The sequence below is a fragment of the Carlito syrichta genome, unplaced genomic scaffold (assembly GCF_000164805.1).
Source record: "Carlito syrichta isolate Samal-C Ts95f unplaced genomic scaffold, Tarsius_syrichta-2.0.1 Scaffold169240, whole genome shotgun sequence".
Classification (NCBI taxonomy): Eukaryota; Metazoa; Chordata; class Mammalia; order Primates; family Tarsiidae; genus Carlito; species Carlito syrichta.
In genome coordinates, this window is record NW_007113336.1 from 6,167 (window position 1) to 21,908 (window position 15,742).

General features: G+C 48.8%; 1 protein-coding gene across 1 annotated transcript in view; it reads right to left on the reverse strand.

Moving 5' to 3' along the window:
* Nucleotides 1-995: 995 nt before the first annotated feature.
* Nucleotides 996-15,742, reverse strand: part of LOC103252667 (DNA repair-scaffolding protein-like) — a 74,845-nt gene continuing 60,098 nt past the window's right edge. The window contains exons 8-10 of the mRNA XM_008051257.1: nucleotides 10,056-10,266; nucleotides 9,270-9,422; nucleotides 996-1,248 (exon numbers count right to left, since the gene is read on the reverse strand). Coding sequence (XP_008049448.1) covers nucleotides 1,151-1,248; nucleotides 9,270-9,422; nucleotides 10,056-10,266 — 462 coding nt within the window. The 3' untranslated portion in view covers nucleotides 996-1,150. The remainder of the gene's footprint in view (nucleotides 1,249-9,269; nucleotides 9,423-10,055; nucleotides 10,267-15,742) is intronic.

The following is a 15,742-nucleotide window of genomic DNA, read 5'->3' on the forward strand; positions in this document are numbered from 1 at the left end:
GCCCTTCCGCCTCAGCCTTCCAGGTGGCTGGAGCTACAGGCGCGTGCCACCACGCCCGGTTTATTTTTTGATTTACTGCAGAGGCGAGGTCTCGCCAAGTTGCCCGGGCTGGTCTCGAACCCCTGAGCTCAGGCAATCCTCTCGCCTCGGCCTCCCAAGGTGCTGGGATGACAGGTCTAAGCCACCACACCCAGCTGACAGACATTTTATAACCGTGAATGAATGTCTGCTGAGACAGAAAAGGGTGCTTGACTCTCAGGACCAAGTTCCTGAGATGGGCCAGGCCCACCCCAGACCCAGCCTGTTCCGAGGGCTGGATGTCCACTTGGGTCACGGGGACTGGAGGCCACCGAGGGGACATCTTCATCCACTGAGGTGGAGAAGCAGCATTCAAGCAGAGCAAAGAAGCGGTGGCAGGCCTCCCCGGAGCGAAGCCAAGGCTGCCTGGAAGGCCGGAGGCCAGGCTGCCTCCGCCAGGGAGGGAGCCCCTTCCAGGCCCCAACGCCGGGCTCCCACACGTACTGCCCCTCAAGCCTGGACCCACATCCACGCGGCTCTTCCACACGACGCAGCAAGGACCTGTGTGTATGCAGGGCCACCCACCCGGGAGGTGTCAAGAAGATGCTTGCTTTTTGCTTCTTAGGCAGAAAAGCAACACGTCCACCCTTCCTGGCACACGACACAATCCCTGGGGAGGATGGAGAACTGACTCCAGGGGCGAAATGCACAGATGGCAGCCCCGACCCCAGGCCCTGGGGGAGGGGTGGCACAGTGCGGCAGGGAAGGGACATCTGTCCCGCAGCTGCTCACTGGTCTCGGAAAATGTCTACCCCCTCACAAAGGCCACCCTGCACAGTCACTGAGCTGCCGTACTTACTCACGTTAGTCCGTTTTTCCTTATTCGTCTGTCTGTAATAAAGGAGCTGAAGGCAGAAGCCAGCTCTTTCACGTTTTAAGACAGGACCAGCAGAAATCCCCGTGAGGAAAACAGGGGCACCAAGGCTTCTTCCCTTGCAGCGCAGTAGACGCTGATGGGCTCCAAGTACCGGGGAGAGGTGCCCAAGGCCGCTAGGCCCGGGCAGCAAAGTCAGGACTCAGTGGATTGCTACTGCGCCCTCTGGGCCCTGGGTCTTTCAGGAGCCCCGCCCCCTTACCCGTCTTCGGGCCGCTGTTCCAATCTCCCGTTGTCACACTGGTCACACACAGGCCAGGAGAAAGCAGTGTCCTCGTCCACACCGACCACAGTGCCTAGGCCAAGGGAGCAAAAGCCAGAGTCTTAGAGGCGCCTCTGCCCTTCCTGAACCCTCTGCCCCTCCGCACACAGGTGATATTTACCTAAGTGTTTCCGTAAATGTTCCTGAGCATTTTGTAATTTCCATTTACTGTATAAACTAAAATTACAACAATAAAATGTAAGTTTTAAGACCTGTGTTCATACCATCACCTTACAAAGTCTCATTTCTGCTTGACTTTCCCCATCTCCATCTGGAGCGTGCACATCCAAGTCGTGCAGAGACGCTGCTCTCCAAGTGTGTGAGCAGCTGAGGGGGGCTGCCCTGCTGACATCCCGAGGTGTGTGTCACAGTCCCCTCAAGCACATCCCACATCGCACTGTTAGGGATCCACATCGTGCCAGCGGTGCGGCAGTGAGCAGCTCTGCACATCGGCCTTTTCTGTACAGGCCTATGTGCAGACAGACTCCTAAGTAGAATTACTGTGTCACAGAGTGTGAGTGTTAGAAATACTTTTAAAAGTTGTTTCCCAGAAGGACTTTCTGATTTGCCCTGCCATAATGCAGAGTGCCCATTTCAAATTTGCCTCCTTTATAAGCATAAAGGAGCTGCTTATTTTAGTTTCCATTTATTTCACGAGGAAATAAAAAATTCTTGTTGGCTTAATATCTCCTGTTACATGATTTCGCTAGTTTCCATATTGTTATTGTCATTAAAGATACAGACATTTCTTTTTTACTCGAAAACTTGTGATCTATTTATTCAACCAACAAATGCCTGCGATACTTATGAGCGGCACCAGACCCACAGGACGAATGTGACAGTCTCTGCTCTCATAGACTGACTCTACAGTCGGGCTGGGGAACCAGGTAAGCAGATCACAAGTAAAAATACCATGCAACGAATGTGACATTGAAAAATGGAAACACCCCGCCCCGAGAAGCACAGCAGAGTTGCCCTCGGGGCCACCTTTCGTGCCAGGGAAGGCTTCGGCTTTCTGGAGGAGGCAGCGTGGTGGGTCTGCAGGCAACCCTGCACTCCAGGGCCGCGGCCGGTGGGTGCGGGCAGGGCGGGCAGCACGCCGTGAGGCCGGCAGACGGGCTTGCCAGGGACCTGCCAGGGACGGATGGGCCCTGACTTTCTTGTCGGTGACGTCCTCTGGACACACTGGGAAACCACAGGCCATCCCTGTTGAACGCTAGTGAGATTCGACATCTGAAGAAAAAGTAAGATGTGGAGTTTCCAGAAAAACAGAAGAATCTCTCCTACTCTTGGAACAGCAAATACCATTCTCCACTAGAATAAGCATTCGAAAATTTATGTAGAGAAAACAAGTTTGAGAACTAGCAGGCTTTGTTTGTTAATGTGCACTCATGCAGTTGCATGCTTGAATGGCTTTTTAAAAAATGAAAATAATAGTTCCTGATTTTGAGAAAGCTGCCCTAGCGATGACATTGTCCTTGCAAATCTAGCCAAAAGTGGGCCACAGGGATGAAAGTCAATAAAGGCTCAGAATGCAGCCAGAAAGGAGGGTCGACTGATTTGCCACAGGCAGATGCATCAGGAGGCGCAAGGGGAGAAAGGAAGGTCTGGTCCCCAAACCCCCAACATGCTGTGGCCTGGCTGCGCCCCGGGCCTGGGACCCGCACTTCCTCAAGCTCGCCTGCTACCAGTGCTTGGGAAATAACTAACCACTGCATTAATTAATAAAAAATAGACAGCTACCAGCCAAAGCTTCCTTTTACCCTAGGACATCCATGGTTGTTAACAACATTTGCATTAATATGAGATGAAGCAATTTCCTTCAATTAGAGAATAAGGCAAGAGTTGAGGAAATGTATTTCATCTGGGGTCCACAAACCACTGGAAATCCTTTCTGGCAGCCCTACACAAAGTTCGAGGGATGGCTGAGACGTGCATGACTAACTGTTATTGTCTAGAGCATTCACTTATGTGGGCATCAGCAAGAAGAAAAGAATCTTCATCAGGGTTGAGGGTTGTGGCATCACACTCATCAGCCTGCCTGCAGTTCGCTATCACAAGTTTTGACTTGGCTTGTGTTCTGTACAGAAATCTCTTACAGTGAGGTTTGGGACAGGCATATCATGCAGTTATCAAAACCTATTTTAAGTTTCTTTCGCAGAGCTCTAAAGCAAGCCCCTCAGCCCCAGAGGCATCCCGGGCACATTCGAGCTCGCCACGGCCTGCTGTGCCAACGTCTTCTGGGACTCAAACTCTTTGCTGTGACCCTCTTCCCCTCATTTCCCGACTGAAAGAAGTCAAGGCGCCCAGTTCTCTTCTTCTGTTTAGAGGCTGACACCAGGCGTGACCACGGGATTGGCCAGACCTTCCAGGGAGGGGTGAGGCGTGGTACGTGCCTGCTCGTCCACCCCCCAGTGAGGCCAGGGCCTGGCTGCTCGCGCGCAGTGGAAAGGAAGCGGTGAGTGGCGCAGGCAGAGATCAACGCTCCAGGGTGACCTCACTCCAGGAAATAAGGCAGAAACAGGTCCCTGCAAACCACAGGGGTGCAGGAATGGGGAAGCCGAGTGAGCAGGGAGGGAGCGCTCTCCCCGCACCCCCTCTCCAAGGCATTCGGTGAGGTACTGCTCTGTGCTGGATACGTTCAGGGTCCTTTCAAGCCTGCCCAGGGAAGATGCTTGCCACCCAGCCGCCTGAGACCCAGACAGTCAGCTGACTGGGTTGCTGCGAGAGGCCAGGCCATGGCAGAGGTGGAGGCAGAAGTCAGCACGGACACTGCCGGGAAGGGCAGACCAGGGCACGGCAGGGGCTGGGGGGGACATTGCTACTATTACAGAGCCACGAGGACTGCAGCCTCGTGTGTGTCCAGCAGAGTTCGAGCTGGGCAGGCCCGTGGCTGGCGGGCGTGCAGGGCAAGAAGGCCGTGGAGGGGGCGGGTCACTGCCGAGCAGCTGCCTTGCTGCGGACGTTCCTGCATGGGAGCCTTGGGTCATCTTTGCTGTTTTGCAGCGGGCTTTTCTTCTCCTAATGCCCAGTTGCCTGTTTCTTATCAGATGATCTGGCAATGCCCAGCCTGGGTTTTGTGATAATAGTCTGTTTACAAATCGTAGGACGGCATACAGGCCAGCAGGGCAGCTTTGGAGCAGGCCTGGAAACTGACAAGCCCCACAGGAATGCTACACAAAATTGCGGGATATGGGGAAAATAACACGTCAGAAACCTGGATCTACATAAAGAAAAGAGGAGCACAAGAGAAGGAGGAAATGAAACCAAAGCAAAGTCTTCTGCATTTCTGATTCCAAATTGATCAGAAACAAAATGGTTTCTTTAAACAATAACAACAGGGATGTATTCAGAGAGTAAACCTCACGGTAAGTGAAACGAACAACAGCAATGTCATGAGGGATGGAAGGAAGGAACTGGAAACTCTTGTTATAAGGTGTCTGCACGCCTGTGAGATGGGACAGGGCTGCTTGAATGTGAACGTGACTGGCTGTAAGTGTTCACTGCAAACTCTGGGGCAGTCACTAAAAAAATGTTTAAGTATAATTTAAAGAAAGAAAAGAGAAAATGGAATCATACAAAAAGCTCCACTGAAATGAGCAAAGGTAACTAGACGCAGTGGCTCACACCTGTAAGCCCAACACTGTGGGAGTCAAAGATGAGAGGATTGCCTGAGACTAGCTTGGGCAACTTGGCGAGACATCATCTCTAAAATAAATCAAGAAAAATTAGCTGGGCATGGTGGCACAAGCCTGTAGTTCCAGCTACTTGGAAGGCTGAGGCAGAAGGATCGCCGGAGTCCAGCAGGTCAAGGCTGCGGTGGCTATGAGTGTGCTACTGACGCCCCCAGCCTAGGTAACGGAGGAAGACTCCGACTCCAACTCCAAAAAAAAAAAAAAGAGAGAGAGAGAGAGAGAGAGAGAGAGAGAGAGAGAAAGCAAGCTGGGAAAGCTATTTTTAGTTTCAGAAATAGCAGAGAAAAATCACTGGAGATAGAAGAGGGAATACCTATGTGATACCAGGTGTGGTGGCTCAAGCCTGTAATCCCAGCACTTTGGGAGGCAGATGCAAGAGGATTACCTGAGTGCAGGTTTTCAAAATCATCCTGGGCAACTTGGTGAGACCTCGTCTCTATAATAAATCAAAAAATAAGCTGCGTGTGGTGGCACATTCCTGTGGTTCCAGCTATCTGGAAGGTTGAGGCGGAAGGATCACCTGAGCCCAGCAGGTCTAGGCTGTGGTGGCTATGAGTGTGCCACTGCCCTCCAATCTGGGTGACAGAGTGAGACTCCGACTCAAGAAATAAAAGAAAACTTACGTGAGAAGAGTCTGTGTGGCCAGTGTCTCCTTTACAAAAAAAAAAAAAGAAAGACAAGGGCCTAAAATAATGGGGGGAGTGGGGAAATTCATTAAGAAAATATAACTTTTTTTTTAAAGTTGGAGTCTCACTCAGTTGCCCAAGCTGGAGTGCAGTGGCATGCTCATAGCCACCAGTCTTGACCTGCTGGGCTCAGGCGATCCGTCTGCTTCAGCCTCCGGCCTTCTGATTTTGTGTAGAAACTAGGGGTCACTAAGTTTAAAAAAAACAAAAAAGGGCAAATGATCTGAACAGACACATCACTGAAGAAGACGACGGATAATCATTTGAAAAGATGCTCACTGTCATGTGTTATTAGGAAATTGCAAATTAAAACAACAGTGAGATTCTACTACATGCCTATTAGAATGGCAAAAATCCAAAACACGGCCAACACCAATACCAAGCGCTGGTAAAGATATGAATCAAGCCAGGCTCGGTGGCTCCGCCTGTAATCCTGCGCTTTGGGAGGCTGAGGTGAGTGGATTACCTGAGCCCGCGGGTTTGAGACCCGCCTGGGCAACTTGGTGAGACCTCATCTCTACAATAAATCAAAAATGAGCCGGGCGTAGTAGCACGTGCCTGTAGTTCCAGCTGCTTGGAAGGCGGAGGCGGAAGGATCGCCGGAGCCCATCAGGGAACAGCCACTGCACTCCAGTCTGGGCGACAGAGTGAGACTCCAACTCAAAAAAAAAAAAAACCAAACCAAACAAAAGAAAAGAAAAGAAACAAAAGAAATAGAGGCCCCATAAGACCCATCAATTCTCAACCACAGTTATGCATCAGCACCAGCCCCAAAAGGAGAAAGCCCAAAGGGCCCCGACCCAATAGAACAGAATAATAGCTCGAGCTCATGAGCAGAATGGAAAACAGTGCTGGGATCACAGGGTTTTTGGGGGTTTTTTTTTGAGTTGGAGTCTCACTCTGTCGCCTAGGCTGGAGGGCAGTGGCACACTCATGGTCACTGCAGCCTCGACCTGCTGGGCTCAGGTGATCCTTCCGCCTCAGCCTTCCAGGTAGCTGGAACCACGGGCAGGTGCCAACATGCCTGGCTAACTTTTCTTGATTTATTGTAGAGATGAGGTCTCGCCAAGTTGCCCAGGCTGGTCTTGAACCCTTGGGCTCAGGCAATTCTCTCACCTCATTCTCTCAAAGTGCTGGGATTGTAGGTGTGAGTCACTGTGTCCAACTGATCACAGGGATTTTTGGTCATCAAAAATTATAAGGAGAGTTAGGAACTAGTGGTGGGGAAAACAGGTCATCTTAGATGTTACTTTTGGAAGTCTGAACTTTTATACACTATCTGGAAAGCAATATTTTTTATGATTAAAGATACACAAACTCACAGTGCAGCCACTTTGGAAAAATACTTTGGCATTCAAAAAGGCTAAGTACAGGATTGCCATTATAACCCAGCAATCCCAGTTCTGGATGACTAAAATTTGAAAACAGGTGATCAAACAAAAATATGCCCATGAACATCCATAGCAGTTCTACTTACAACAGCCAAAAAATGGAAACAACCCAAATGTCCAACAACAGTGAAAGGGTAAAGAAAGTGCGCCATATCTGCCCAATGAAATAGTGTCCTGCCATAAAAAGAATAAAATTCTGAGACATGTTATGTTGTGGTTGGACCTTGAAAACATGCTAACTGAAAGACACCAGGTAATAAAAGACCACATATTATATGATTCCTTTAGTATGAAATGTCTAGAATAGGCAAATTCATAGAAACAGAAAATAGATTAGTGGTTCCGTAAGACTAGAGTGTGAGAGGGTGAGGGGTAATGGAAAGTGACAGATAATGGACACGGGTTTCTTTTTGTTCTAAAGTCAGACTGCAGTGTTGGTTGCACAATTCTGAGACTATATTAAAAGAGTGAATTGTAAGGCTTGTGACTTAAAGGTACATGAACCCAGCCAGGCACAGGAGTTCATGCCTGTAATCTCAGCACTTTGGGAGGCCAAAGTGGGAGGAGCCCTTGAGCCCAGGAGTTTGAGACTAGCCTGGGAAGCAGAGAGAGACTGGTCACTACAAAAAATCAAGCTGTAGTCCCAGCTACGTGGGAGGCTGAGGCGGGAGGATCACCTGAGCCCCGGAGGTCAAGGCTGTAGCGAGGTGTGATCGGTCATGCCACTGCACCCAGCCTGGGTGAGAGACCCTGACTTACAAAAAAAAGAAAGTACATGAACCCTAAACCCCTGACCTCCTCCTTTACGGAAATCAGTAGAGACTGATGTCCAAGAATATCCATTACGGCCTCCTTTATAACTGTAAAAACACAGGAGCCTCCTGGACGTCCGTCAGTGGAGGAACCGTTTGCTCGCGTGAAGGGGTACTTCGCGAAGACCGAACCCTCGCATAGGTCTCTCTCCCCACCTGGACACGCATCCTGCTAGAGCGCTAAGTGAGGGAAGCCAGGGACGGTGCCACAGGCAGCAGCCACCTGCTGGGCAACACACAGGCTCCTCAAGGCCGTGGCCGCCGCTCCACACGCGCAGCAGGAAGGTGCTGGTGAGCACATGACAGGCGGCCGCCTTTCTCTTTCTCTCCTGCTCGTTCCGATACACAGGGAGCACTTTTATTACCAAGCAACTTCAGGACATTTACAAAGAGAGCATCGATGCTGTTTTCAGCTCTAGACTCATAAATTGAGCCAGCTGCTGAGATATCTCGATGTATCAGTAACATCGAAACTCTCTAGACAGAAATGGGATGGTCCCCTCAAAGCTAGCCTCGTCTGCCATGTCCCGTTTCGGCGACAGCACAACTACCCCCTCTGGGTCTGATGCAGAAGCCTGGGGTCAGTGCGCACGCCACCCAACCTGCCAGGTTCCCAAGTCCACTCCTGGATCTGCTTCTCCACTGCTGCCACCGCAGCCGCTGGCCCCTCCACTCTGCTCTACAGGGAGGAAATCAGGTCAGGCCGTCTCTGTCGACGGAGGAGCACAGTCCTGGCACCACTGGCTGGGGGCCAGCCTTGGCTTGGGCCACCCCTGCCCAACTGCTTTGCCCACCTCCTCCCGGATGCCTATGCTGACCAGTGCTCTCCTGTCAGTGCCTGTGAGTCCTGCTGTCCTCTTGCCCCACCCGGCCAGCGCAGTCCAGCACCCTTCAGACCCTGTCTTTGGGATGAAGGCCCAGGCTCAGCAGTTGAACTGCTCTGAGCTCAGCAGCCTGTGTCTGCTTGTGCACTTCTCCGACTTATGCCTTTCCGTACAGACTGAGTTCTTTTTTTTTTTTTGAGTCGGAGTCTCACTCTGTCGCCCAGGCTGGAGTGCAGTGGCCGCTCCCGGCCACCACAGCCTCGACCTGCTGGGCTCCGGCGAGCCTTCCGCCTCAGCCTTCCAAGGAGCTGGAACTACAGGTGTGCACTACCATGCCCCACTTATTTTTTTATTAATTGTAGAGATGGGGGCTCACCAAGTTGCCCAGGTGGGTCTCGAACCGCTGAGCTCAGGCAATTCTCTTGCCTCGGCCTCCCAAAGTGCTGGGATTACAGGCTTGAGCCACTGCACCCAGCCAGAGACTCTGAGTTCTATATGCAAGAGTTCCTTTTCATTTTGTTCCTTAAACAGCCAGCGTCTGGAACATAGCAGGCACTCAACAAATACCAGCTCAATGAATGAGCAGATGAACGTAAGTGTGATAGCTGAGAAATACAAGCACTGGTTCCAGTGAAATGGTTGCCCACCTTGCACGCTGCAGATGGAGTTGACAGGTGTGAGAGAGTCCAGTTCATCCAGCATCACTGGGCCAGTCAGCTCACAGGAGCACGCACCAGAGGCCACGCACAAAAGGGGTTTTTGAAGCACGAGGACAGTCCGTTCAACACACACAATCCGACCTGCCAACAGAGACACTTCAGATTACTGAGACACTGAAAGAAAGAGTGGAGGTTCCTGCCAGCGACAGCAGCCGGCTCTGCCAGCCCCCACACTGTGCAGGCAAAGGTACAGGCATACAGCACCCTGTGCACAGTTGCCCCGAAGCTCTGGGGCTGAGCTATGAAAGCACACGAATGCTAGATGAGACTCCATTCAGAAAGGGCAAATCATTATCTCAATAAAATAAAAACATCATGCAGACAGGATTTTTAGCTTGATCCCTGGAAAAAAGAACGAACTGATCTAAGCGTACACATTTACAGTGTTCTGGCTCTCAATTTGTTTTAAAAGGCTCTTCTGGGCTATGACTTCAGGTGGCCTCTGCAGCGGAACAGGATGCCATGGACAGACAGCCCTGGGGTGACTGACAGCCCCGCGGCGGGGCTGGCCCTGCCCAGTGGCCGCAACAGGGGTCAGCAGAAGCTGGAGGCCGATACATGGCCTCTCCCAACCCACAGGCCAAGTTTGTGATGGGCTTCACGAAGGTGCTGGCCATGCCCAAGCCACAAGAAGATCCCCAAAACCACAGGAGCCATTCTGTGGGTGCCGGACAGCTGCCCTGGATCAGAGTCATCAAGGAAAAGCAAGCACACCCTGGTCTTGAAGAGCATCCCTGAAGAACACGCTGTGAGGTACAGCCTCGGCAAGAGCCTCCAGGACTTCCGGACCCAGCATGCACGATGGGGCCACGTAGACCAGCAGGGTCTTGGGGAGCCTGGGGTCACTTGTGTCCTTCATTTGCAGGGTGACATCGGTCACCAGTAGCCAGATCTCTCTTGGCTCCTGAAGAAGCAGACTCTTCAGCTATAATTAGAAGACATGGTGAAGACTATTAATTATTCTTATATCCAAAATTATTTTTAAAGTAATAATCTTAGAGGACTCCTAACATGAACAATTTATTATTACAAAAGTGCTTTAAAACATACAGTAGACTTTGCACAACTTGGTCACTGACCCCATCAACATGGCTGTGCCCTTGTGCTCTAACACTGGGCCTGGTGAAAGGCCTTCTTTGTTGGGTAGAAGGACTGCCAGCCCACCCTTCCCTGGCAGTCCTCTGTCCTCTGACCTACTCAGGTAGAATTCATTTTTCTTTTCCTCTTGATCCTGTGTTTATATACTAGAATGTTAATTACCATTTGCTTTCCACCTAGCACATATACATTATTCTCTTCAGACAACTGTACGTTTCCTGAGGGTTAGTGTATTAGTCTGTTTTGTGATACTATAAAGAAAGCCTGAGCCTGGGTAGTTTATAAAGAAGAGAGGTTTATCTGGTTCACAGTCCTGCAGACTGTAAAAGAAGCATAGTGCTGGCATCTGCTTCTGGGGAGGCCTCAAGAAGCTACAGTCCTGATGGAAGGGGAAGGAGAGCCAGTGTGCCACATGGCAAGGGAGGAAGCAAGAGAGAGAAAGGGGTGTCCGGTCCTTTTACATAACCAGCTCTCGTGTGAACTAACAGAATGAGAACCCACCTTTACTTCAAGGACGGCACCAAGCTACTCACGAGGGAGATGCCTCCCACTAGGGCCCACCTCCAACACTGGAACTGCATTTCACATGAGACTTGGGGGGGACAACTAAACCATGTTAGTTAGAAATAGATTTACTAGCCCTCAGACTTTGTACAGGGCCTTAGGATAAAGCAGGTGTCACATAGTTGTTGTATCTTCAACAATTTTTTTTTTTTTTGCCGAGTTGGAGTGTCACTCCGTGGCTCAGGCGGGACTGCAGGGGCACACTCCTGGCCACCCCAACGTCGATTGCCGGGCTCCAGCGGTCCTTCTACCTCAGCCTTCCAAGTAGCCGGAACTACGGTGCCTACTAGCATGCCTGGCTAATTTTTGATTTATTGTAGAGACGAGGTCTCGTCAAGTTGCCTGGGATGCTCTCAAACCTGCGGGCTCAGACAATCCACTTGCCTCGGCCTCCCAAAGTGCTGGGATCACAGGCTGAGCCACTGAGACCGGCCAACAAATTTTTTCTTTTGTTCTTTCTTCTTTCCTTTTATTATATATTTCTTCTTATCTGCAAAAGTTGTAATGCCTTTCAATTTCCATTAAACTGGTATTCTGGGCTGGGTGTGATGGCTCAAGCCTGTAATCCCAGCACTTTGGGAGGCCGAGGCGAGTGGACTGCCTGAGCCCATGAGTTTGAGGCCAGCCTGGGCAACATGGTGAGACCTCGTCTCTACAATAAAGTAAAAAAAATTAGCTTGGCATGGTAGTACATGCCTCTAGTTCTGGCTACTTGGAAGACTGAGGCGGAAGGATTGCCGGAGCCCAGCAGGTCGACACTGGGGTGGCCGTGAGCATGCCACTGCACTCTAGCCTGGGCGACAGAGTGAGACTCCAACTCAAAAAAAATCCAAAAAACTGGTATTCTGCCCCTTCCCCTGGTCAGGGCTTAGGATTCAGGAGATGCAAATGGGGCCAAGGATGGTCAGTAGGGTCAGGTTTAGGATTCTGTATGGCTGGCCAATAGGACTAGGAAGAGAAGGTGACTTGCATGGTCTGGGGCTGGGGGTTGGGGTGGAGGAGGCAGCCTACATGGTTGGCAGGCTGATTACACACAGGACATTTGAGTAACAGAGGAAAATAAAGCCACATTTCTCCCTGTTGGAAAAGGGAGTTATACATGTGCAAGGGGGAAAGCCTAGAGTTGAATCTGTGGTGAGGGTCTAGGGTTGGAGGTATTGGTGTGAAATCACGATTTTCAAGAGATAGACAGAAATACAGAAGTAAAGATGGATTCATGTGTGTGTGTGAACATATACACATACATCTCCTTGTTCTGTCCACTGAGAGGGCCTAAAGCAATGACAACCCAACACTGGTGAGCCTACCTAGAACCCAGATCTTGGCATCTAAATACCATTTCAGCCAGGTATAGTGGTATGCACCTGTAGTCCCAGCTATGTGAGAAACTGAGGCAGAAAATTTGCCTGCACCCAGGAAGTAGTTCAAGGCTGCAGTGAGCTATGATTCTGCCTGTGAATAGTCTCTGCACTCCAGTCAGGTCAACATAGTGAGATCTCGTTCCTAAAAAAATTAAAAAACAACAAAAAACCCCATTCTCCATTAAAATCAACTAGGGCTTCTTGAAAAGATGGCTGAGTTTAAAACATAGAAAGCAAAAGGTAAGTCTGAAACATCTAACTGTGTCAGAAAGTAAGGAATGACTCAAATATTGATGAGCATATGTCTTTCCAAAGGACACAGGAGCCAGCTGAAACCTGGGAAGATTTCAACATCAAAATGGGCACCAGTAACAGATTATAATCTGTTGAATAAAAAATGAATCCATAGCCTGGACAAGATAGCAAGACCTTGTCTCTACAAAAAATAATTTAAAAAAAAAGCCAGGCATGGTGGCATAGATCTGTAGTCCTGCCACTTGGGAGGTTGAGGTGGGAGGATCTCTTGCACCCAGGAGGTTGAGGCTGTGGTGAGCTGTAATTGTGCCACTGTACTCCAGCTTGGGTGACAGAGACCCCAACTCAAAAAAAAAAGAAAAAGAAAAAGAAGAATCAATTGGTCCATACTGATATAAAAAAATAAGTGACTAAATAAATAAGTCAGGGGAATAAAAAACTTCTAATTATACCAGAATGCCAGTTAATAAAAATAGAAGGAATACTAGAACTAGAAATTTACCATTTGGCTACCATGGCCAAATATAATTAACTCAGGCAAGAATCATTGTGGATGTTTTAAAAAGTGAGTAAAAGTTTTACAAGAAAGAGAATATTTACACGATCTCAAATAAGCTTATCTATTAATCAGATAAAACACTTATTACAATAAGCTTATCTATTAATCAGAAAAAAACACTTATTACTTGGCTTTAAAGTGGATAAAATAGAAAATGCCACCTTAGTCTACAGATGAATCTACTCATGAGAGAACATCAGGCAAACCTAAAGCGTTGGACATTTTACTAAGTAAGTAACTGGCCTGTATCCTTGAAAAATAATCAAGGTCATAAAAGCTAAGTAAAGATTAAGAAGTATTCCATTTAAAGAAGATGAAAGAGATGGACAACTAAATGCACTGCAGGAGCCTGTACTGGATGCTGGAGTTATAGAGTATATTTTTAGAAACTGGCAAAACCAAAATTTAAAAAAATTGATGAATATCTCAGGAAGGGCAAACATTTGTAAATGATTGTCTGAGGTTGGGAGTTTTTCTCACAATCCTGAAAGATGATTTTGTTGTTTTTTGTTTTTTGTTTTGAGTTGGAGTCTCACTCCGTCGCCCAGACTGGAGTGCAGTGGCCGCTCCCGGCCACCGCAGCCTCGACCTGCCGGACTCCGGCGATCCTTCCGCCTCAGCCTTCCAAGTAGCTGGATACAGGCGCGCGCTACTACGCCCAGCTAATTTTTTGATTTATTGTAGAGATCAGGTCTCGCTGCCCAGGCAGGTCTCGAACCCGTGGGCTCAGGCAATCCACTCACCTCAGCCTCCCAAAGGTGCGGGATTACAGGCTGAGCCACCGAGCCCGGCTCTGAAAGACGATTTTTAAAAATACCCTGGATCTGGCCATCAGTCTCTCTTTCAATCTTTCAGAGAATTAAAATGTTCTAATTTCCTTTGAAAATAGCTACCAAATTATCTCTGCTCCTGGGGTTATGAACAAAGTCAGTAACAAAAAAATCATCTGTAAAAAGATACCGATAACCAATTAATTTGAAGCAGTACTACAAAGTCAGTGCTAACATTTTATTAAAAATAGATCTCTTCTTATTCACAATTACCAAAACTTGGAAGGAACCAAGATATCCTTCAGTAGGTAATAGATAAATAAGATGTGGTATATCCAGATAATGGAATACCATTCAGTGTGCAAAAGGAAATGAGCCAGCAAGCTCTGAAAGACACGGAAACTTAAACGAACATTAAGTCCAAAAACCTAATCTGAAAGGCTACATACAATATGATTCCAAATATATGATACTCAGCTGGGCTCAGTGGCTCAGCCTGTCATCCCGCGCCTTTGGGAGGCTGAGGTGCGTGGATTGCCTGAGCCCGCGGGTTCGAGACCCGCCTGGGCAGCGATACCTCATCTCTACAATAAATTAAAAAGTCAGCCGGGTGTGGTAGTGCATGCCTGTAATTCCAGCTACTTGGAAGGCTGAGGCGGAAGGATTGCCGGAGTCCAGCAGGTCGAGGCTGCGGTGGCTGGGAGCGGCCGCTGCACTCCAGTCTGGGCGACAGAGTGAGACTCCAACTCAAAAAAAAAAAAAACAAATATATGATACTCTGAAAAGGTGAAACTATGGAGACAGTAAAAAGACTAGTGGTTTCCTGGGGCTTGGGGGAGGGAGCGGTGAATAATGGAACACAGAGGACTTTTAGGGCAGTGAAACTATTCTGTGTGACACTATATTGGTGGACACACATCACAACGCATTTGTGCAAATCCGCAAGGTGCTCTACACCAAGAGTGAACCTTTATGCAAACTATGGACTCTGGTGAGTCTGGAGTGTCAGTGTCAGGATGGCTCATCAGTGGCTGCAAACGCACCACTCAGGTGGGGACTGCTGATAATGGGGGGCTGTGTATGTGTAGGGTGCAGGCAGACGGAAAATCTCTGTTCCTTCCTTTGAATTTTGCTGTGGACCTACAACTGCTGTAAAAAAATAAAGCCCATTAAAACATTCTTTTACAGTCTCATGTAACCTGAAAAAGCATTTAAGCATGGATGATATAGAAACCTATAATGCTAGTAATTGGAAAAAATATTACCAATACAATAAAAATTTATCAGAAAAAATATAGATTTCTTTCACACAAATATGCTCCATTGATTTTTTTCTTCAGTCAGAGTCTCACTGTTACCCAGGCTGGAGTGCAGTGCACACTTACGGCTACCGCAGCCTCATCCTGCTGGACTCAGGTCATCTTGCCTCAGCCTTCCCAGTAGCCAGAACCACAGGCATGTGCCACCACGCCCAGGTAATTTTTTGACTTATTGTAGAGACGAGGTCTCACCAAGTTGCCCAGGCTGGTCTCAAACCCCTGGGTTCAGGCAATCCTCTAGCCTCTGCCCTCCCAAAGTGCTGGGATTACAGGCATGAGACACAATGCCTGGACATGCTCCATTAATTTTTGACAAAGGGACAAAAGCAACTTAACAGTCTATCAACAAGTGGTGCTGGAAAGAATGGGGAGGCTGAGGCAAGAGGATCGCTCGAGTCCAGGAGTTTGAGAACAGCCTCGGTAACATGGCGAGACCCCATCTCTACAAAACGTTCAAAAAAAATCAAAATCAAAA